This window comes from Gossypium hirsutum, chromosome D08 (genome assembly GCF_007990345.1).
Source record: "Gossypium hirsutum isolate 1008001.06 chromosome D08, Gossypium_hirsutum_v2.1, whole genome shotgun sequence".
NCBI lineage: Eukaryota > Viridiplantae > Streptophyta > Magnoliopsida > Malvales > Malvaceae > Gossypium > Gossypium hirsutum.
Genome location: NC_053444.1, coordinates 22,674,643 through 22,699,156, shown reverse-complemented (window position 1 = coordinate 22,699,156; position 24,514 = coordinate 22,674,643). Strand labels below are relative to the sequence as shown.

The 24,514-nt window shown below is 32.5% G+C and overlaps 2 protein-coding genes across 34 annotated transcripts; both read left to right on the top strand.

Moving 5' to 3' along the window:
* Window positions 1–358: 358 nt before the first annotated feature.
* LOC107909086 (tetraspanin-8) lies at window positions 359–2,032 on the top strand. The gene is given in 3 exon segments (XM_016836482.2): window positions 359–664; window positions 667–1,049; window positions 1,550–2,032. Coding segments are annotated over 3 exon segments (816 nt in total). The 5' UTR covers window positions 359–540; the 3' UTR covers window positions 1,859–2,032.
* Window positions 2,033–2,459: 427 nt separating this feature from the next.
* Window positions 2,460–24,260, top strand: LOC107909094 (uncharacterized). 33 transcript variants are annotated; one of them, XR_005917228.1, is made up of 6 exons: window positions 2,460–2,730; window positions 2,811–2,887; window positions 3,026–3,140; window positions 4,110–4,151; window positions 14,908–14,983; window positions 23,855–24,211. XR_005917228.1 is itself a non-coding variant. In XM_016836585.2 (6 exons), exons 2-6 carry the CDS (start codon window positions 3,095–3,097, stop codon window positions 23,884–23,886), a joined length of 312 nt encoding a protein of 103 aa, XP_016692074.2. In that variant the 5' UTR covers window positions 2,460–2,730; window positions 2,811–3,094; the 3' UTR covers window positions 23,887–24,260. The 33 variants fall into 33 exon arrangements, 20 of the variants coding, with proteins under 20 accessions (XP_016692074.2, XP_040955176.1, XP_016691990.2 ...); XR_001687175.2 differs by lacking the exon at window positions 23,855–24,211 and adding an exon at window positions 8,173–8,651 and having other exon boundaries at window positions 2,460–2,673; window positions 4,110–4,140; window positions 14,908–16,828; XR_005917229.1 differs by lacking the exon at window positions 23,855–24,211 and adding an exon at window positions 3,829–3,879 and having other exon boundaries at window positions 2,460–2,673; window positions 4,034–4,140; window positions 14,908–16,828.
* Window positions 24,261–24,514: the final 254 nt, after the last annotated feature.

The following is a 24,514-nucleotide window of genomic DNA, read 5'->3' as shown; positions in this document are numbered from 1 at the left end:
TCTACACCGTACTTAAGTGATAAAATTTCTAATATTTATTAATTGTTTTGAGAATTTTAGTTAAAATTCTAAATATGATCAATTAAACGCATTTTTAATATTTTAATTTCATATAATATAAATTGAATGGTACATAAAATAAAATAAAAAATAATATATCATAAAATAAATTTTATTTATTAAGTCTTATGTCGACTAATATCTACTTAATCGTTAATATCGAATAATGTAAAACTACATAGGTTCGAGCGTAAATCTTTGTATGAGTATAAATCCACGCGCCGGCTTTAAAAAACGTGTAAAGCGCGTTAGAATAAATTTGCAATAAGCCTGGCTCAAATAAACCACACGACACAAGGGGGGAGGAACTTTCATGGTAACTTCTGCAATTTCTATCTCCCCAGTTTTCCCCTTCATACTCCAAAATTATAAATCCCCGCTTCCCCCACTCCACTTTCTCCCCAAATTCAGTTTTCGTCTTTCCTTAACCTCTCTCATCGTCCAAACTAAAACCAAACAACCAACTCAAAGCTTGCAACCATGGCCTTCCGCCTTAGCAACAATCTTGTTGGAATCCTCAACTTCATAACCTTCCTCCTCTCGATCCCCATCCTCGGAGCCGGCATCTGGCTTAGTCGAGAAGGCGTGACGGAATGCGAACGGTTTTGGACAAGCCCGTTATCGTAATCGGAGTCTTCCTCATGCTTGTCTCACTTGCGGGACTAATCGGCGCGTGCTGTCGCGTCACTTGGCTACTCTGGCTTTACCTAGTCGTCATGTTCCTCCTCATCGTGCTCGGCATCGTCTTCACCATCTTTGCTTTCGCGGTGACGAATAAAGGTGCTGGAGAAGCTTTGTCTGGGAAAGGGTACAAGGAATACCGACTTGGTGATTACTCCAACTGGTTACAGAAGAGAGTCACTAGCCAGAAGAACTGGAATAAGATTAAGAGCTGTTTGGCTGATAGTAAAGTCTGTACTGATTTCCACGATAAGTATCTGAATACTTCTGCCTCGGAGTTTTCCCAGACGCATTTGTCTTCCGTTCAGGTATGCTATTCTTTTTTCTGGATTTCTGAGATCTGGGCTTTTGTTTTAGTTTTCTCTACTTTGTCTAATTGATTTTATTTCTCGTCTTGATTTGATCCATAGCAATTGGTTTGTTTCGAGGATCTAATTTCCGATTCTGTAATTTTTCAAAATCTTTCCTTTTCTTGAAAATTTGAATTTGAACCAGAGACCGATTTGAATAATTTTGGTCATTTATTTTTGAAATTTGTGCAAGGATTTCAAATTTGTTTTATTTCAGTTTAGTCAAAGAAAGTTAATTAAAATACAATAAAGTTACTATTTAATTATGAAATATTTGAAGCATTACGCATAAAGCTGTCTGGTATCAATACTTTTTCTTTTCTTTTTTAAACCCTTGTATTTAGTTCAAACTTTTGGATGAAAAAAAGGCTCCTAACTTTTCTTATGAAAATTTAAATATAATTCTGTCATGGAGGGTGTTTTGGTTCTAAGCCTTCTGTTTTTATGTATAATTGCAGTCTGGTTGCTGTAAGCCATCAAACGACTGCCAATTCATGTATGTTGGACCGACAAACTGGACTAGAGGGAGTGCGGAATCCAACAATCCCGACTGCAATTTATGGAATAACAACTTGAATACTCTATGCTTCGACTGCCAGTCATGCAAGGCTGGATTCATAGACAACCTCAGGAGTTCTTGGAAGAAGGTGGCGATTGTCAACATTGTGTTCCTCATCTTCCTCATTATTGTCTACTCTGTTGGCTGCTGCGCTTTCAGGAACAATAGGAGAGACAATTATTATCAGCAGCAGACCTGGAAACCTTGAGCTAATCTTTGTTCTTAGTTTCCGATTTTGGATATGGGCTGGGCTGCTGTATTTGCTTCCTATTGTTTTCTGCATTGTGTTTTAGTGTCTATGCTTTACATATTGGATCTTTTATTGTATAGCCGTTTTTCTCCTCCACATTTTGGATATTATATATTTGATCGTTTATATGCTTATTCATTTCTATTAACTATTTGCTCCTAAATTAATGTTGAAATTTACTCTCTAGTTAATGTTGAAATATCCTGTGGCATTAAGTGAAGTGTTGGGCAAGAAGAGCTAGGTGGGTGAGTGGGTGACCTAAATAAGAACCGAAATAGAATTAGTGCGGGTTCAAGTGTTTTTTTTTCTAAACGGGTTTAAATATTAGGTTAAGGAGGAATAGAATAGTTAAAATTTTTGTTAAATGCATGAATTATATTGTATTAAATATTACTATTTTTTACTCTCAATATTGTATTAAATTTCAACTTGAATTGATCATGTAACGATATTGAATTTTTATCATTCCAATATATATGTTGGGCACAAAAACATATGTTTTTTTTTTGTATATAACAGAGGAAGGCTTTACACAAGATTTTTTTTTTAATAAAATGAAGTTATAATTCTCATGCTCACCAACCAGCTTTTTATGTGCCTTCGTTGGCTCCGACCTAAAAATGGAGATAACTCCGACCTAAAAATCAAACCAAAATGTCAAAAGAAAAGCAACAAAAAATAGGGATTGAACTATCTTCCTCTCCATTTCGTTGGCTCTACCATTACATCAGTAAACACCAGAGGCGAACCGTTATTCTTTCTGTTGATCTCAGGTATGCTTTAGTTGACAACCCACTCCCTCTGTATCAGCCTGAGTTCATTGGAGTCCAGTAAGTCCTATTTCCTCTAGCCTCAGAAATCTCACTCTTTATCCTTCTCCTTCTAACTCGCTCCGATCTTGATTTGCTAGATCTTCCACTTTCTTTAGGGCTTCTTCTATCCAGTATTTGGGGATTTCATACCGCCTACCCTCCGTCGCCAAAGCATGTGCAACTTCATTAGCTTTAAGAGATACATATCAAAATTCTATCTTATCAAATATGCAAAACCTTTCTTTTATTTCCTTTACTAGATTACTAATATTCGATTTATCCTCCTCTACAACCTTTACTCTCTTGATGACAGTTAAGGCGTCCCTTTCCACAAAAACCTTTTTAAAACCCAATTCCTCTGTGAAGGTTACCACTTGCAGACATGCTTGTGCTTCTACCATGGTTGAGTTTAACACATGCTCATTCGGGTAAGTACATGCTGCCATAACTAATCCCTCACCGTTTCTTATTAAAATCCTGAGATTGATCTGTTTGACTATTACTGGCACGAAGCATCAAAGTTTGCTTTAATAGTATCATCTTCTGGTTACTCCCATTTAATAATTTTAGGGTTTTGTATTAGTACTGCTATATCTTCCAATTTCTCTATTTCTGAAATATAGGCACTGATAAAAGCTAATACTTCGTGCACCCGTTTCCTTACCCCCTCATGATATGCCTTGTTTGGATTGTACCTTAACGCCCAATAGCTGATAGCCATTCTTTTACACATAGAGTGATCTATTTATGAACTTTTATGCTAACCAACATTTCCAACTTTGCTCCCCATTTGTGGTTGAGAATACCACATCGATCCCCTATAGGATTTGTCGCGTGAACGAACATTCTCGAAACTAGTGCTCTACTGATTCCTCCTCAGTTTGGCAAACAGGACAAAGACTATCTACTGCAAGCCTTCTTACTTTGAATGTTTGTAATGTAGGCAAAAAGCCATTGGCAATTCTCCATATTGGAATTCTGGTTTTGCTTAGAATGTTTAAATTCCACATCATTGTATAGAAAACTTTTAGTAGCGTAGAATGTGTTGTAAGATTATCTTCCAGTAAATCCAAATCCTTTGTAAATAGTCACTTATACCCACTTTTATTCGTATAGACACCAGTGCTGTCTCTTTGCCATACCGCTTCATCCGTTTGTGTACTACTGGTCAGTGGGACTGCCAATATCCTTCTCACCTGTTCATTATTAAATAAAGACCTTAATACTTCAGATTTCCAAGTAAAAGTTTCCATATCAATTAAATTTGAAACAGTCATATAATTTATGTTGATGTTCTGAGTTTGCACTTTTCCTTGACTAGGACCCGGTAGCCACAAGTTGTTTCATATATTAACTAATGCTCCATTGCCAACTTTCCATCTTATGCCTTGCTTCAGCAATTTTTGGGCACTCCAAATACTACGCCAGGTATACAAAGGGTAATAACCCAATCTTGCACTCATAAAATCTCTTATTGGGAAATATTTTGTATTACTTATCTCTCGACCTCACAGTCTAGACCAGATTGGGATAAGGTGTTTACGGATAGGACCAATTTTGGGTTTATTCCCACCTAAATAACTTCCTAGGTTTGTCATGCTTAGGGTTTTAAGTTCTTCCTATCCCAACCAGCTGATTCACTAAGAAACCCTACATAGAAGTTAATTACTCCCACGTCCACTCACTAATCTCCCATAAAATGATTAGTTCCTCATGGATCTAATAAACATCATAAACTTGATTGAAAAAATAAACAAAAATAATATATCAAGAATAGAGTTTAAGAAGAATCCTGATATATATTGATAATTGTGTGAACAACAATTCGCGAAGAGTTTATGGATCCAAAAATTAATTTCACCGACAAAAGAAAATAAAAACTACAATAGAATTACAAATGAAAATAAACTTAAGTACAAAATAACCTAAAGAGAATTGAAACTAAAACTAAATGAAATCGTCAGCTAAAACTTGAATAAAAAATTGTTTATGAGGTGTTTAGAGTCATTTATTTATAGGCTTAGGGTTGGTCGTTGTCCATTGACCTAATACGGTTGACATTTTTGCATTAAAGTTTGTTGTGTAGACCAAAACGCCCTTGGCTCATTAATTCTCCTCGTTAAGGCAGTGTTGCGACACCTTCTGGCTTATGTCATGACACTGATGGCAGTTTACAAGCTGAGGCTTGATTACAGGGCTATGTCACAACACTAAAAACAATTTGCTTCTTTTGAGTGCTCTGCTCACTATGTTGTGGCATTTGTAACAACCCGTTTTTAGTGATGTTAGAAACAATGGTTTCGGGACCACAATTTCGATGTGTGTATTCGTAAATATTAAGGTCCTTAAAGTCGTATTAAAATTTGGTTAAGAAATTTTATTCGTAAATATTAAGGTCCTTAGAGTCATATTAAAATTTGGTTAAGAAATTTTAACATTTAGATAGTTAATTAAAGAAAAAAGACTAATTCGTAAAAGATGTAAAACTTAATCGCTATTGAATTTTATAGATTAAATAGCTTAATTGTGATTGAGGGAGGATTTATATGGTAATTAGACCTTAATAAATCTAAATGGATGGTTAAACATTAAGATTTGTTACATTTTATATGTTTTATGCTTTAGTTAATTATTAAAAAAATAAAATAAATATTAATAAAACAAAAAGTAAAAAAAAACAAGCTTCCATCTTCTTCATTTCTTCATTCCCATGACCAAATCACCCTATTCATAAATTGGAAGCTTCGATGAAGCTAAAATATTTGCATGGTAAGCTATTTTCACCCTTTTCTTGTAATTTTTATATTTTTAAGATCGTTGCAATTAGGTCCAGCTAACTTGTACTTCCGTTTTTGAAACTGTTAAATTTTTTAGAATGTGTCATGGATGAGTTTGAGGTGTTTGCGAAAGTTTGTGATGGATTTCTGAGCTTGGTTGTTGAATATGACTATTTTGTAAAGTAATTTTTGTTGATTTTAATGTTAAAGGACTAAATTATTTAAATGGTAAAATTTCATAGTATTGTTGTGAAATTATGTTAAATAGAGGGTTGTATAGAGACTCTAAATATTCGGCTGGTATGGGTTGTGTTCAAATAAGGTTAATTTTGTAATTTTTGGGTTTAGGGATTAAATTGTATAAAGTGTAAAAGTTTAGGGGAAATGTAAAAACATTGTAAAAAGAAAATAATATGTATTAAATTGAATGATACATAAAATTGAAGCTAATAAAGTGAAATAAACTATTTTATAGATCATGAACAAGTAGATAACTAAGGAAAAAAGAAAGTTGCTAAGTAGTCCTTGAACTTTTACAAACTCTGTAGTTTAGCTCTAATAAGTTCATTCGGTTTAGTTTAATATATTTTAAAATGTATTGAATGCGGAATTGGTTGCTAAATGTTAAATTGATTGTTCGATGTTAAATTAGTGTGAATTGAAGTAGTAAATTGTTTGGAACATTGTCTAGTGATGATATCTCATGAGCCGGATGAATGTAGGATAGAGTACGATTGGCATGACAATAGTTTGTAGTGCATGTTGTATGGGATTGACTTGTGACGAGGCGGTGATTCTTGATTTTTGTTTTTACATTGAGTATACTAGGGTTCAGCATTTGTTACGAACTATCATATTACATTATAATGATTCTGACATGTTATCGGGGGTGGATGTTAGCCTATGGGCTAGGCACTTGGTGTCAAGGCTTGTTTTCGATTGGATTGGCTTGTTTGAGCTCTTGGTGTGTTTCGAATGGATACATGTGTACTCATATCCGTATATCGTTCATCAGGCAATATCTCGTGTTAAATGGTTAGTTATTGAATTGTTTGAAGGTTGTTCATGAATTTCCTAATAGCATTGTGGTTTAATATTGAATGATCTCGTAGGATTATATTAAAATATAACTCGTACATTATTATATATATACTCACCTATTATTGGTTATGGTTGATAGGAAGCATTGTCCATTAATTTTGTTATTATAATTGCTATGTTTACTTCAATAATCTTTATCATTTTAATCATCGAACTTACTAAGCTCTATAGAGGCATACTCGTCTTATTTTCTTATTTCCTTGTAGATAGCGTTTTGTGGAATTGGGCGATTGGATCAACTTGAGGATCACTATAACAACTCATTTTCAGTGGTGTCGAAAATAGTAGTTTCTGGACCACAAATCTGATAAGAGAGTTTGTAAATATTATTAATTAATATTTATGAGTCAAATATAATATTATTGAAATTTTGATTTAATAAATTTCGTTGAATGGTCGTATAGTTAAGTTCAAGTGGTTAATCCCTTAAGTTAAGTGGTTTTGGAAAACGAGGTATCAGGACCTCGTTTCTATAAACCAAGGTATATTGAAATTTTGGCCTGAAATTTTAATTTTTAGATAGTTAATTAAGTAAAAAGGACTAAATTATAAAAGATGCAAAAGTTAATCTCTATAGGTTTATTTGCATTAAATTGATTTAAGACATGAATTAATGGTTCAAATTGGTAAATTTTCCAAGCTAAAATATAGTGGACGGTTGTGGCTTGGTTTTTGGTAAAATTTCGATTATTTTTAAAGGTTAATTTTGTAATTTGGTAAATTAGTAATTAAAACAAAAGATGACAAAACCTATTATTATCATCTTCCTTTTCTTTTTGATTTGGAATCAGAAAGCTATGGTTAAACCTAAGGAATATTTGACTAAGCTATATTGGTGTGCATGTAAATATTTTTGATCCCGTTTTTAATGATTTTTATGTTTTTGAAGTCATTTTATCTTAATCTAGCTAGTTCGGGGGTCAATTTGTAAAATTGTTAAAAATCTAGGGACTTTTTGTGAATGAGTTTGAAGTGCTTTTTTTTATTTTAATTGATAGATTATTAAAGTTGGTAGTTAAACAAAAGTATTTTGTTAAGTGATTTTTAATTATTTTAATGTTTAAGGATTAAATTGTTGAAATAGTAAAATTTAATGTAAATTGTGTGAAATGAGGAAAAATATGGGCTGTTATAAGACAAAGGAAAATCGACTAGCATGAATTTTAATTAAAAGTGGTTAAATTGCAAGTTTTGGGTTTAGGGATTAAATTGCAAAAAAGATAAAATGTTAGGGGTAATTTTGTAAATTTCCCATTGATAAAGGTTATAAGTTGAATTGGTTATATTAAGTTATTTGAATGATTTAATTGAACTAAAATTATTATTTAGATCAAGAAACAAGCTAAAGTGTCAGATAAGTCATTGGCTTTGTTTTTACAACTATTTTTGTCAAGGTAAGTTTGTATAAGTATTAAACTTATTAATTGATATTTTGATTGTATGTTAATTAATGTTATGCTAGGTATAATTTAAATTGATAATAGTATGATGTTTTGGATATTGGATGGTTTAATAGTCCTGTTTGAACCTTGTGAATACTTATGATACAAATGACATGTCATTAGGGATTATGTGGTTTTAGGTGTTGGTGTTGGATGTCCTACCGGTGACTGAGGTCTTGCATTTGTTGCGGATTATCCACATCTCGTGTGAGCAGCATCGTGTAGCTAACATCCTGACCCACAACTTCTGTGAGCATTATAAAGACGGTTACAGTTACATGTAAAGACACACTTTGTGTGATAATTTCTTAAGTATATCATGTTATTCTATTTGGTTCAACGAACAATTAAGGTTTAAAACGAAAAGGTACTTATACGCTATGTTATTGAGAATATGGAATGGAAAATGTAATATGTGTAATTGGATTGAAAAGGTAGCAAATGGATTATGTGATGGATGATTTATATATTGAAATCCTTTTCATGATATGTGTCATGTTTCATTGGTTGATTTGTTATTAAATGTATCTACTAACTATGTGAAGTGTTGTGGATAGGAAAGAAAATATCCATAGGATCTAAGGAGCAATTTTTGAATGGTTTAATCGTTTTATGTTCGGTAAGTTTAATTCTCCTTTATATGAGCTTACTAAGCAGTAGTTGCTTATATAGTTATTTTTCATTATTTTGTTGATTATCGAAAGCTCAACTTGTTGGAATCGCGTTGAAGTATGATCACACTATCCAATCATGATTTTGGTAGATTTTGGTTCTTTTGTTATATGGTTATAAATGATATGTAATAGTGCTTGATTGTTAACTTGGCAATTTGGTATGTTTGAGTGGTGCCAGGCTTGTGTATGCCTTAATGTTTTTAATTGATGGTTTGTAAATAATGGTAAATAGGTGTGTTGTTGAACATTTACGCATGCCCATGTGATGATAGGTAAATCATGTTTGAATGATATGTAAGTTTGAAATGATTTTGGTATGTTTGATTTATGTAGAGTGGATGATTTTGAGATGTTGAATTGGATTAAGTTTGATAAGTGAATTATGGTGTCTTTGTTGGCATATTGGTTAGGTTTTATAAGATGGTTGATTTGGTATATTTTGGAGTGTGTTTGAATGGGTTTTGGTCATATGAATGCATTAGAGAATAACGTGTCTTGGTGTGTAACAATTAGTGCTTGGTTTGGCTTGTTTTAGGGGTAACTTATGTAGCACATGACCTGGGACACGTGCAATCACACGACCGTGTGTCACAAGCGGTCACCCCATACGGTCGTATGTAAATATTATTTTAGGTGTAGGTTTCACACAGTCTGACACACGGCTGTGTGGCCCTATTTCGAATACCCTCACGAGTAGACACATGGGATGAGACACGGTCGTGTGTCCCATACTTCGAATACTTACACGGCTTAGCCACACAGTTGTGTGACCCCTGTTTTTAAATATTTCCAAGTTTTCTAAAATTTCTTGATTTGTTTCAAATTGGTCCATGGATGTTCCCAAGTTATTTTTATGACCCCGTAAGCTCGAATTAAGGTCCGTAACCATGTTTATGCCATGAATAAATATTGGTTTGAATTTTTTTTAAAAATTGATTAATTGTTTCTAAAGGTCATTATTAGTTATGATTTGATTGGTAATGCTCTGTAACCCTAATCTGATGACGGAGATAGGTTAGAGGTGTAACATTTAGTGGAATCAGAGCTACGATTTAGTCAATTATCAGACTGAGCGTATCATGTATAGAGTTTAGAAATACATGCCATTTTATAACCTGTGATAGTGTCATATCTCCTGATTTAAGTGAATTCTGTTGTTTATATAGATAAAAGATGTCATCCAACCGAGTTAATTCTGATGAAGTTGAGAGCAATGTTCAAGCCTCCGATCAAGGGGCTGTTCATAATGTGCTAGGATTTCAAAAGCCTAGAGAAGAGGCTCACAATACTTCTCTTAATATGATGAGTGATATGTTTAACGTGTATTTGAGAGTCAATGTTGTGTTTTTAGAAGATTATTTGAGATGTGTCGTGTCACTGTAATAAGAGGAGGTTTTTCACTGGTAGTCGACTTTAACTACTGTAGTATCGAAAGAATGGGCTAATTGGGTTTTTTTCGAATTGAATTGCAAAAGAAATATGTTAGCAAATTAAATCTTGAGAAGAAGAAAACGGAATTCCTTGAGTTGAAGTAGGGAATTAGATCAGTTATGGAATACGAGCAGGAGTTTATTCAGCTTAGTAAATATGTTCAAAAGATGGAGCCAATTGAAAATTAATTGTGCATTTGTGTAGAAAATGGATTGAATAATGAGATTAAATGCTTGTGAGTGTAATGGAATCCCATTAGTTCGTAATTTTATTTGATCGGGCTTAGAAAATGGAAGAAATTTGTTACGATAAGAAACAGAGTGAGACAAAGGTTCGAGACTCCAATAAAAGAAATGTATCCAGAACGTTTTCTACTTCCTCGCCAAAGAAAATGAAAGAACCGAGTAGCCATTTTCAGTGCCCTCTAGGTTTTACGTCAAAGATAGAATGAAACAGAGTAATATGAGACCACCGATAATTTCAGTGACCATTATAGGTAGTGTTAGAAATGTAAATAGACCTGAATACAACCATTGTGGCCGAAATCACTCTAGAGTGTGTAGTTTGAAAGATAAATTCTTTTTTATTTGTGGATTTCCTTATCAATTTAAGAAAGATTGCCCGAATCGAACTCAATTAAATAGAGGCCAGAATGCAAAAACTTATTGTTATTTCTTCTAGAGTCAGATGACCAAGAAATAGTGGTACCGCAGGAGTTAGTAGAAGTAAGACCGAGACATAGCAGTTTGATTTGAGGCTCAAGCTCCTAAAAGAACTTATACAATCCGTATACACTAGGAGGCCTCCACTCCTAATGATATTGCTGATACCTTTTCTATCTTTGATATTACAATATATGTATTAATTGATTCTAGGTTGAGACATTTGTATATATATGTACTATGTTAGTAACTGAGAAGAGTTTACTGGTTGAGTTAATTGATAGACAATTTGATTTGCTAATAGTGTCCACTGAAAATTTAGGATTATGACTTTCCTAATAATTTGATGTTACTGCCTTTTAATGATTTTGACGTTATTTTAGGAATGAATTGGTCGACTATTCATGATGCTATAATGAATTATTGACGAAAATGAATTGATTTCTATTGAATCTGCTAAGTTTGATTGTGTTTTGAGTATGATTTCAGTGATATCTGTATAGAAATTGATCTGGAAAGGCTGTGATGTATTTTTATACGTATGTCTTTAATTTCAGAGTATCTAAAATGAAAGTTGATCAAGTACAATCAATTTGCGAGTTTATAGATGTTTTCCTTTAGGAATTTTTGAGTTTACAACCAAAATAAGAAGTAAAGTTTGATATAGAATTAGTGTTAGGGACTGCTCTGATCTTGATTGCTTCGTATGGAATAACTCCAACCAAATTAAAAGAACTAAAAGCTCAGTTGTAAGAATTAATTGATGAATGTTTTATTCGATAGAGTATAACACTTTGGGGCACAATTGTACTATTTTGTGAAAAAGAAAGGCGGGTTGATGAGTTTGTATATAGATTACTAGTATTTGAATAAAGTCACTATAAAGAATAAACCTCCGTTGCTTCGTATTGAAGACCTATTTGATTAGTTAAAAAGTTCTACAGTGTTCTTGAAGACAGATTACTGATCTGGTTATTATCAGTTGTGAGTTACAGATGTGGATGTGTCGAAAATAACGTTTAAAACCTGCTATAGATGTTATGAGTTTTAGTGAAGCTTTACTAATTAATTTATACCTTTGCAGCATTTATGAATTTGATGATACGAGTTTTTAGCCATATCTCGACAGGCAATTCATTAGGAATTTCTAATTGTACAACTGATGATGAAGCTATTATAGGAAATCGTTGAATTTGCTTAGTTAACTCAGACAAACTATTTCATCCTAAGTTTAGAGAGGAATTCATTATTTACCGTAATGCTTCACTCTGATGACCTTGAATTATGTTGGTTGATTATTACAGAATCGAGGGTTAAACCGTTAATTCTCCAGAGAATTTATGAGATGCAAAGAAATATATTCGAAAGTGTGTGCTGAATAATTCTGGGATTTTATAGGACATCTTACACGAGGTTCATAGCATCATCTATTTGATCTAAACCAGATAGAGACAAAATGTATAATGGCTTGAGATAGAGTTACTGGTGCTCAGGAACAAAACGTGAAATTTTAGAGTTTTATCGAGATGTCTGATATGTAACTAGGTCAAAGCTAAATATCAAGTTGTTTTTTGAATTATTACAGTGTGTAATAATTTCTAAATGGGAACGAGAGTGAGTCATGGTAGATTTTGAATTTGTAATTACCTTTGACGATGAGAAAGGAAGACTTGAAATAAATTGTTATTATCAGGCTGATGAAATTAGCTCATTTTATTCTAGTCAGAACATGTTACTCACTTTAAAAGCTAGTTGAGTTGTATGTATATGAGTTTTACTTCAAGATTCTAGAGTAAATTTCACGAAGCTATGACGCAAGTAGACGGTCAGTTGGAACGAGAAATTTAGATTCTTGAAGACATAATACAGTTTTATATCATCAAGTTCAAGGGCAATTGGGAAAATGTTTACCGTTGGTTGGATTTGTTTATAATAACAACTATCAGTCTTGTATTAAAATGATACCGTTTAAAGCTTTTCACGGACAGAAATGTAGAACTTCGTTATACTAGTCAGAATGGAGCGAAAAAAAGTTTGTTGGGAAAGATTTAAGTTGGAAAATTGAAGAGTCCTTCAGAACACAGTAGTCAAAACTATTTTCAGGTGAGAAATTTTGAGGATGAAATTTTCCTAAGGAGGAGAGCTATAACAATCTATTTTTAGTAGTGTCGAAAATAGTGGTTTCAGGACCACAAATCTAACGACAAAGTTCGTAAATATTATTAATTAATATTTATGAGTTAAGTATAATATTATTGAATTTTTGATTTAATAAATTTTTTTTGATTGGTCGTATAGTCAAAGTTTAAGTGGTTAATCCCTTAAGTCAAGTGGTTTTGAAAAATGAGGTATCGGGACCTCGTTTTTATAAATTGAGCCTGTAAATTTTTTTATTAAGTACTAACAGAATGATTATATAGGTCTATTGAAATTTTGATTTAGAATTTTAATGTTTAGATAGTTAATTGAGTAAAAAGGACTGAATTGTAAAAGATGCAAAAGTTAATATCTATAGGTTTATTTGCATTAAATTGATTTAACACAAGAATTAAGGGTTCAGATTGGTAAATTTGCCAAGTTAAAATATAGTGGACAATTGTGGCTTGGTTTTTGGTGAAAATTTTGATTATTTCTAAAGGTTAATTTTGTAAATTGGTAAATTAGTAATTAAAACAAAAGATGACAAAACCTATTATTATCGTTTTCTTCCTTTTCTTTTTTGTTTTGGAACTGAAAAGCCTTGGTAAAACCTAAGGAACATTCGTCTAAGCTATATTGGTTTGCGTGTAAGTGATTTTGATATTGTTTTTAATGATTTTCATGTTTTTAAAGTCATTTTAGCTTAATCTAGGTAGTCTGGGTCAATTTGTAAAATTATTAAAAGTATAGGGACTTGATATGAATGAGTTTGAAGTATTTTTTATTTTAATTAATATATTATTGAATTTGATAGTTAAATAAAAGTATTCGGTTAAGTGAATTTTAATGATTTTAATGTTTAGGAATTAAATTGTTGAAATAGTAAAATTCAATGTAAATTGTGTAAAATGAGGAAAAATATTGGCTGTTATAAGACTAAGGGAAAATCTACTAGCATGAATTTTAATTAAAAGTGGTTAAATTGCAAGTTTCAGTTTTAGGGACTAAATTACAAAAAAGGTAAAACATTGGGGTTAATTTTGTAAGTTTCCTATTGATAAGGGTTATAAGTTGAATTAATTATATTAAGTTATTTGAATGGTTTAACTGAATGAAAATTACTATTTAGATCAAGAAACGAACCAAACAAATCTAAACTGAGGAAAAGCTAAAGTGTCAGATTAGTTGTCGACTTTGTTTTTGCAATTATTTTTGTGGAGGTAACTTCGTATAAGTATTAAACTTATTAATTGATGTTTTGATTGTATGTTAATTAATGTTAAGCTAGGTATAATATAAATTGATAATAATACGATGTTTTGGATATTGGATGGTTTAATAGTCCCGTTTGAATTTTGTGAATACTTAGGATACAAATGACATGTCATTAGGGATTATACAATTTTGGGTGCTATTCTTAGATGTCCTATCGATGGTTGAGGTCCTACATTTGTTGCAGATTCTTGACAACTTGTGTGAGCAGTATCGTGTAGATAACATCCTAAACCATAGCTCTTGTGAGCATTATAGAGACGGTTATAGTTACATGTAAAAGCACACTTTGTATGAGCATTTCTCAAGTGTCCGATGTTATGCTATTTGATTCAACAGGCAATTAAGATTTAAAATGAAAAGGTACATATACTAAATTAGCTATGTTATTGAGAATATGGAATGGAAAATGTAATATGTGTAATTGGATTGAAAAGGTAACAATTGGATTATCTGATAGATGATTTATATATCGAAATCTTTTTCATGATATGTGCCATGTTTCATTGGTTGATATGTTCTTAAATGTATCTGCTAACTATGTGAAGTGTTGTGGATAGGAAAGAAAAATATCCATATGATCTAACGAGCAATGTTTGAATGGTTTAATCATTTTATGTTCGGTAAGTTTAAGTTTCCTTTATACGAGCTTACTAAGAGCTAGTTACTTATATAGTTGTTTTTCGTTATTTTGTAGATCATCAGAAGCTTAATTGGTTGGAATCGCGTCGGAGCACGATCACACTATCCAATCATCATTTTGGTAGATTTCGGTATGTAATAGGGCTTGATTGTTAACTTGGAAATTTGATATGTTTGTGTGGTGCCAAGCTTGTGTATGCCTTAATGTTTTTAATTTATGGTTTGTAGATAATGGTAAATAGGTGTGTTGTTGAACACTTATGTAGGCCTATGTGATGATAGGTAAATCATGGTTGAATGATATGTATGTTTGAAATGGTTTTGGTATGTTTTAGTTATGTAGAGTGAATGATCTTGAGATGTTGAATTGGATTAAGTTTGATATGTGAATTGTGGTGCCTTTGTTGGCATATTGGTTAGGTATTATAAGATGGTTGATTTGGTATGTTTTTGAGTGTATTTGAATATGTTTTGGTCATATGAATGCATTAGGGAATAGTGTGTCTTGGTGTATAAGAATTTGTGCTATGTAGCACACGACCTGGGACATGGGCTGTTACACAGCCATGTGTCACATGCGGTCACCCCACATGGCCGTGTGTCAATATTATTTTAGGTGCATTTTTTACATGGCTATGTGATCTTATTTCGAATACCCACATAGGCAAACATAGGTTTTGGGACACAGTTGTGTGTCCCATACTTTAAATACTCACACAGTTTGGGCTTTGTGACACGGCTTGGCCAAACGGCTGTGTGACCCCTGTTTTCAAAATTTTCTATTTTTCTAAAATTTTCTGATTTGTTTCAAGTTGGTCCCTTGATGTTCCCAACTTATTTTTATGTCCTCGTAAGCTCAAATTAAGGTATGTAACCATGTCTATGCCATGAATAAGTATTAGTTTGAATTTTATTTTTTAATTAATTAATTATTTCTCAAGGTCATTATTGGTTATGATTTGATTGGTAATGCTCTGTAACCCTAATTCGGTGACGGAGAAGGGTTAGGGGTGTTACAATCACACTATCCAATCACATTTTTGTAGCTTTTGAAGTTAACTTTTGGGTTATATGGCATGTAATAGGTGAAATTGGTAGATGTTTGATTGTAAATTATGTGATAATTGTGAATGTGATGAATGATGGCTATGTTTAGTATTACCTTGAATGTGTTTATGTTCATGTCACGTTAGTTGGTCACTTTGTATAAGTCTTATATAGGCGTTTGAGGTTATGGAATGAATGTATATGTTTGAATGAGAGAAGAAATGGTAAGTTTGGCATGAGTTTTATGTATGAACTTGAATGTAAATTAGTTTGGTGTTATATGTGAATTGAGTTTGTTAGTTGAATTGTGGCATCAATGAAGGCACATTGATTAGGCATTTAGGTTGGATGAATTTAGCATGTTTCAGGCTTGTTTAAGTGTCTTTTGAATAGGTTTAATTAATGGTAAATGAGTTGTTTGATGTTCAAGTCAGCACGTTTTGGTAAGCTTGCATTTGAAGGAAAAAGTAAGGGCACACGGGCTATCACACGGCTTTGTGCTACACATGGTCTTTTTGCCCGGCCGTGTGTTTCAAGTCAGTGAGTTACATAGTCTAGGACACAGCTTGCGACATGACCGTGTGACCCAACATCGAATTGAACATAGCACAAGGCTTGTGACATGGCCGTATGAAGGTATTTCGAATGTTACACAGTCTAGCACACGATGTATGACACGACTGTGTGCAACTATTTCGAAAGTTACAGGGTTTGTCACATAGTTGGCCACACGGTCGTCTGACCCTTGTTTTAAAAATTTTTCAAAATTTCCAATCTTTTTTTATTTATAACAAAATGATCCCTGAAGGTTCCCAAACTATTTTTCGAGCCTCGTAGGCTCGATTTAAGGCTCATAAGTGTATTTTTACCTTGATTAAATAAATTAAGGAATGTTACTATGTAATATTTATAATTGTTTTAGTTTGAAATTAAATGTTTTGATTTGTATCGTAATACTCCGTAACCCTAATCCAGCGATGGAGACAGGTTAGGGGTGTTACAACATCGACATTCTGCGTTGCAACATTATGGCTAGTCTCGTGTTCACAAGGCTCCGAATGATGTCCTGCACACTCATCAAATACGTTAGCCTTCCTTTAGTCTTATTTTGGCCCCTAAAGTCATATAAATGGCTCAAATTACTCTTTTTATTATTGATGAACTAAAGATGAAATTTAAGTAACAACATAACTAAATTGTTTTGATGCGAGCTTCTTAAGTACGAAAAATGGTTTAATATGCTACAATGAATTGCGATAGATCAAACTCCCCTACACTTAAGTCATTGCTTCCCCTTAAGCAAGAAAACATAAAAACAAAAAATATAAAAGCAAGTATGATACAAAGATGAGTTTCGAAACGACATAAATAGGAATAATCATAATTACACGTAGTTTTCACATGATATGGAGACGACTTACCACTCTCAAGTTCAAACATCTAAGTTCAGTATATTATAAAGTATATGAGCAACCATGTCCTCAAATATATTGATCCATCAAGAAATCATATATGTAATTTGATTATACTAGCAGAAGACAAATAATTATTTTTGCAACCTCTCAATACAATGTTCGTTCACAAATTGATTTACCTAGGTCACATAGGACTTTTCGGCTTGTAACGTTTTGAGGCTTAAGGTTGATATGGAATTCAAGAGCAAGGAACATCAAAATAATTTCAAGCACGAAATTTGTTTGGCACATCGTATTGTACCCCATTCTCCCCCTCAATGAACCTTTCCTGCTCATCGTCTTATTTCTCCATGTAGGAAGACACAACATGATAAAGTAACTATGATCAACATACTAGTATTTGTGCATTAATGATTGAGTTTTCTAATTTTTTGACATTGTTTTGAGTCACTTTTGACTTTTCAACATGTCTCACTTACAATGCTTTTTCATTATTCAAATACTTTTTCTACACGTTTTGACTTTTTTTGTAATTTTCTTTTGTTTCGCACATTTTAGCTAGACCTATAATCACTATATTACACTACTCCTTCCTATTTCACTCTGATTTTACAAAACCACCATTATGTCTCTACCTATCTCTCAATATGCATGGTCAGATGTCTAAATTCGTGCATTTCAAGGGCCAAAGAAAAATGGTAAGTACAAGTTATGTTTTGGCTCGGGTGTTGTACAAAGGTTCATCAGGAAGGGTTTTCTAGCTCAAATATGGGTACTAAATATTGATGAATAAGGTTGGCTTTTTTGGCTCTAGGTTGTACCAAACAATGCCTTAAGCCATCCATAGGTATCTCAATTCACAAATTGAATCGATCAAGCAATCACAATTCTAACCATTTATCATTCACACTAACATGCTCATTTCCCTATATTATCTCTATTATTTGGTATATTCAATTACTTAACGCCTATTTACAATGTAATATATAGAACCTAGTAGTCTAATAATTGAAATTTTAAATCCATTCACTATCATACCAAATTTACAGTAAATACAATCAACCTATATACATGCTCCTAACCAATCACTTGTATTTCGACACGCTCAAGCACACTTTGGACGAGAAAAATAAAAGAACAAAAAGCATAAAAATAAAAGTGAAATTTCCTATATTACCCTACCTACACTTTAGATAGCACATTGTCCCTAATGTGCAACCCTTAAGTAGATAAGGAATGAAGTTACTTGATTGATCGTGACATTGTCGTAGTCTTATGGTGGGTGTTTCCTTCCTTGTTTATTTACACTTGTACTTTTTTTGCTTTCCTCGTATAGGGTTCCTACATAGAAAATTTAGAACAAAAACATATATATAAACTATTGTTACTCCTACTCTTAATCTAGAACAAGAAAATTGAAAATCATCCTAATTAATTATTTTACAAACCCAAAAATGAAAAATCATCTTTTAATCATCAAAATGAGGCGATTGCCCCTTCTTCCATCGAAGCTTTCCCTCTGCCTGAGACGTGGCCTCAAGAGGAGTTTCCACCTGATGAATGTGCATGCTGGGTTGGTTGCAGATGATTGGCTCTTTTTGCGTGAATTGTTGCTAATGAAATGCCACCTCATAATTGCCATAATCCTTTTCTTGGGAATTTTTCTCCATTGCCTCTTCCTCACTTCCATTGTCCTCTTCACTTCCTTTCTCCTTGGATCTATGATTGAAATTCATTGAGCCATATTTGTTTGGTGGCAAATTTGGTATTCGCATAGCATTTTGCCTTGCAAATTCTTATCCAATTGGACCCATTTCTTGCATCCACCTTATCATCCGTTCCATATCCAGGATGTTGTTTCCCTCTAACTCTTTCCGAGATGTTGGTTTTTCTTTTCTTTTTAGTGACACTGGGACGTCCATCTTTTCCTTTTGCCATTTGTTCAAATCCCTGTATTTTTTTCTTTGAAGCTCCGTATACTGTGTGTATAGTGAATCTCCGATTAGACTCTTGGATGGCTTTATGAACTATTCTGTTCTAGGCATTGGAACTCTGACCTTTTTACACAAGGTTGTCACTAAGTGAGGGAGGAAAACCCCTACCTTCTGGCCACTAATGCACCTCTTCATGTAGTGGTAGATCCATGTCCCGACACATACTTATTTTTTTTTTCCGCAAAACAACATATAACAAAACTAGTCAAAAAGTATTTGCATTAGAAACATTTAAAGTAGGTGCAATTTGGGTGCAAAAAAATGCATCCACATTTTTGCAATAGGAAACATAATCGTTTGATTAAAAGAACTGAGAATATTAGTGCTAGGGAAATGCTTCCATTTACCCGTACTCTCTGTTAAATAGTTTATAATGTTATCCATATTAATATCCTTCAAATATTTTAAATCACTATTTTCAAAAAAAATCTTATTCATAATACGGAGTATTATAGAATTCACAAATTTCCCTAGGTGTGACATGCACATCTATGCCCCGTATGAGTACCTTTTCCTAGATAGCATCGTATGGTCTCCTAAACTCCTTGCCCCTAAATGATGCATAAAACTCCTGTACTATCGAGATTATAGTGGGGTCTTTAGGGGTTATGCAAAAATGCTCCCACCTATGGTATCAGACCAATGGCCATATCTCCTTACCCAAGAGCACCGATGGTTCGAAACCCCTCTCTTGTATGAACTTCTTCCCTTGAATTTTAAAGAAAAAATTGTTGACGTTTGGGTTTGAAAAGTTAGAAGGATTCGCAACCAGCGGTGCCTCCTGCTCATTAGTTCACCTAGCTTTCCTAAGAGACATTTTCAAAACTATTTGACTAGTGAACTAAAAATTTAAGAAATAAGCAAGTAATGTAACAGTAAAATTTGAAGAAAGGAACTCTTAACCTTGTTACATCAGTTACTTTTTATTCCATTGATGAGTTTGTCACGAATGCAACAATAGAGAAAACAAAAAGGAGAAAAGGGGTTTTTGATGTTGAAGAGTTTAAGAGGTTTTAGAGTTAGAAAAGGTTTTGGAAACCAGGTAAAATTTAGGTCAACGAGTTACACAACAAGTCGAGCCAACCCTAAAAAAATTATAGCGGTGTTGTGACATCGGGGTTCGATGTCGCGATACACTTTTAAATTGTGAAATTTGGGGCTACTGTCTTTGATGTCGCGACATTAGGTACCCGTGTCGCGACATTTACTGGATTTTTAAAATATTTTAAGTCTGGCTTTGGTATTGAGACACAGAGGGGCCGTGTTGTGATATCGGCCCTATTTTATCCCTTTTTCTTGAATTTCAAGGTATTCGATTCAAATATCCTATCCTTACACTATTTTAAATCCTAATTTATCTTACTTAGTCCTACTGCTATTCAAATGTATTCAAAATCAACTTTACAAAAATTTACAACAAAATTAATAAAGTGTTTGTCAATTATCAAGTGTTGCTGTCGGAATCATACGCCACCTCCACTAGCTTGTACATGGATGCATTTTTTATCGATTTTCTATCTTTTTGTTCCAACATCCGTCATGCCACGCTACCATACTCATCTTTTCTTGCTTTCGAAACTTTCCTTTTCTTCCTACACCAATAACAGAGAATACCCTTCCTAGATCAAGGTAGTTAGGGAAATTTACAAATATTTTATAAAATGTTTTCCCAAGACTTTCCTCTGTTACCCTCATTTTGTTGGTGGTAAATAATTTAGTCTGACAATTGATTTTCATGATTAATTTATTATTTTCTAAGTCAATAGTGGACTTAGATGTGGCTAGATATGGTCTCCTTAATGATATGTAACAACCGTTTTTCAGTGGTGTTGGAAACAGTAATTTCGGGGCCACCAAATCTGACGAGTAAGTTCATAAATATTATTGTTTAATATTTATGAGTCAAACATGGTTTTAAAAAGGTTTTTTATATAGTGATTTTTGTTATTTAAATGATTTAATAAGTTCAAGTAGTAAGACCCTGAGGTCAAGTGGGTTTAGAAAATGAGGTATCGGGACCTCGTTTCTATAAAACGAGACATAAATATTTTTATAAGTATTTACGGAGTGTCATTAAGGTGGTATTAAATTTTCATTGAAAAATTTTAACGTTTCGATAGTTAATTAATTAAAAAAGACTAAATCGTAAAAGATGTAAAATTTGATCACTATTTGATTTGAGTGATTAAATGGCTTATTGAATAAAGGAAACGAGGCTTAAATGGTAATTAGACCATTTAAGGAGTTAGTAGACAGTTATGGGCATGAAATTGGTGTTTTAATTATTTATTAACCAAGGTTAAAATGGTAATTTGGTTTATTAAATTAAAATAAAAAAAAACAAAAGGTTAATTGGTTGTCATCTTTTTAGTTTCTTCCTCAAAGAACCGAATTTCCATGGAGGTTTTAAGTTAGGTTCGGCCATGATGGTTTCCTATTGCATGGTATGTTATATTGGCTCCATTTTTAATAATTTTTATGTTTTTGATATCGTTGCAATTAGGTCCAACTAACCCGTACCTGCATTTTGAAACTATTAAAGATTTTTAATGTTACCATTGTTGAACCTTATGATTTTAGATGTTAAATGATGAATTTAAAATATTATTTCTTATTTAAAAATATTTTATTAAGTAATTTTTGATGAATTTGTCGATTAGGGACTAAATTGTTAAAATAGTAAAAATACAAGGATTTTTTGTGAAATTGTTGCATGAATGGGCTGTATTGGATAGCATAAGTATTCTTCTGGGATCAATTTTGGTTAAAAATGGTTAATTTGCATGTTTTATTCTTAGGGACTAAATTGAATAAAAGTAAAAATTTAGGGGTAATTTTGTAAAAATTTCAAAAAATGACTAAATTGAATAAAATACATTGTTTTACTGTCTAAATTAATATATTTAATGAAATTATTAATTTAGATCAAGATTGGGTGGAAAAATCGAGGAGAATGAAAAATTTCCAAAAAGCCCTTGTACTTTGACATTTCTGTAATTTAGCCAGGTAAGCTCGTAGGTATAGAATTGTACATGCCTATAAATATAAATAATGTTAATGCTGATTCATGAATGTATATACTTATATATTATGTTTAAAATGTGAGCTGAAACTCGAAATATTATAACTGAATATAATGTGAAAAAGGATTTATTAGAAAACTATTGAATATGAGATATGATATATATGCGATTTCAACATGATTATGAATTCTTACAACATGTGTATTGAGAAATATGAAAGTGATTAATATATGATGTTAATCTTTGTGATGTCACATTGCCAGTATGAATATATGTATTGAAGTTATATCATGTGTACGGAAACGATGAAGTGCCCTTAAATGATAAATATGTTTAAAGGAAATGGATTACATGAAATGCCCGGTTGAACATAGTAATCACTAGGATACGATTGGCATGCCAGTAGGGTTAGAATGCGTGCTTGTACGGGATTTGCACTTCGGTGCCCCTGTATAAACTTCAGTGTCTCTATTCGCACTACGGTGCCCTTGTTTGCACATTTGTGGCCCTGTCTGCATTTCGACGCCCCTGTTATGCATCTATGATGCCTTTGGTGTGGTGTAGTTACCCGAGTATCCAAGTTAAGTTACTAGTTCGTTGGGCTAATTGTGAATGGAATTTATAAAATTATTTTAATGTTAAAGGCTAATTTATAGTTAAGATATTAGAAATGTTAAATGTTAAATGTTCAATGAATTACTTGATCATATGTGAGTATCGTTATATTGATGATTATTTGGTTATAGATTTATGTTTATATACATATATAAATGAGTTTGGGTTGAATTATTATAGTACATGAAGCATACGATGAATCGTTTTCAATACTAAGCCTATAAGTGCTTCGTAAACGTATAACATGTATGATTAATTTATTCATTTAGTTTTAATCTTGTTTAGTGAAATTAAGAGATTCTTGAATAACATGTTTATAGGAAAGTTTGAGATGAATGATGAATTACAAAATTATTATTAGTTAAATGTGAAAGGGTTATGTTAAAATGCACTAGCTTGTGGTTATGGTTGATGTTTATGCTTATGTCTTGTGAGTTATGCAAATGAAAAGGGTGAGAATAGATATTGAAATGATAAGTTAATAGATATGATGAAATATGATGAAATAAAAAGAATTTTTGAGTTAAGGACTTACTTGTAAGGAAGGAATTTACTTATGTTGTAAATAGATACACTAATTCGCAAATTGATAACGTAATAAAGCTTATGCTAAGTAAATGGAATGGTAAGCAAGTAAATGAAATAATTCACCGTTTTAAGAAAAGGTTGATGATTATGTAATTCAGCTTATAAAACCTTATTATGTTATAAATGGAAAGTATTTGGGAAGTTAATGAATATATTCATTTGTGAGATGATAGTTATATAGTTTGATAAATCTTGAAGCATTGGTATAGGTTTATTTATGACTTATAAAGTTCATATTTAAAATGGAATATTATGTTTAAGTTTATTCAAGCTTACTAAGCATTTATTGCTTATGTGGTTGTCTTTCTCTTACTTTACAGATTATCGAAAACTCAATCGGGTTGGAAGCTAGTCGGAGATTCATCACACTATCCATTGGCTATATCAGTAGATTTTCATAATTTTGAGTCATGGTTATAATGGCATGTATAGATGTCTTTGTCTGATGAAATTAGCCATTATGTTTGGCTTCTAAATATGCTATTTTAAGTGATAAAATAGTTTTTATGTTGACATTTATGTATGATACTTTAATGGTTGTTAGTTTGGTATCTAAGTACTTAAATGATGACAGTTGAAATGATGAATATAAAGGTACGCTATGAAATGTTGGTGTGGTATGGAAGGAGATACCGCATTGAGTTGTTAAATGGCTAGTTTTGGTAGCTTTGGTTGTGTTGGCATATGGCTAAGTTGTTGAGGTATTGATTGAGTTGTCTGAATGGTCATATTGGTGGTTATGAGTATGAAAATGATATGTGAAAATTATGGTAAATTTAGTATATACGCTGTTCAATTGGTTGATTGATTTATGGCTAAATTTAACAAATGTTTAGCCAAATTTGATTGTTGTGTTTGAGGTGCCTTTAACACATATTGGTTGTATGGATAGATGTCATATTGATTTAACTACATTATGCATGTTTTAGGTACTTTTTTGAATGTTTGAAATAGGTACAAATGGTTTGTATGTGTGAGCA

What these genes read in the sequence shown, in the direction of transcription:
- LOC107909094 (XM_041099229.1), top strand. Translation starts at nt 2,555, where the DNA reads ATGTCAAAAGAAAAGCAACAAAAAATAGGGATTGAACTATCTTCCTCT. An exon ending in CCTGAGTTCATTGGAGTCCA is followed by an intron (nt 2,731 to 2,810) that starts GTAAGTCCTATT and finishes TTGATTTGCTAG; the next exon opens with ATCTTCCACTTTCTTTAGGG. An exon ending in TTTAACACATGCTCATTCGG is followed by an intron (nt 3,141 to 6,389) that starts GTAAGTACATGC and finishes GGTGGATGTTAG; the next exon opens with CCTATGGGCTAGGCACTTGG.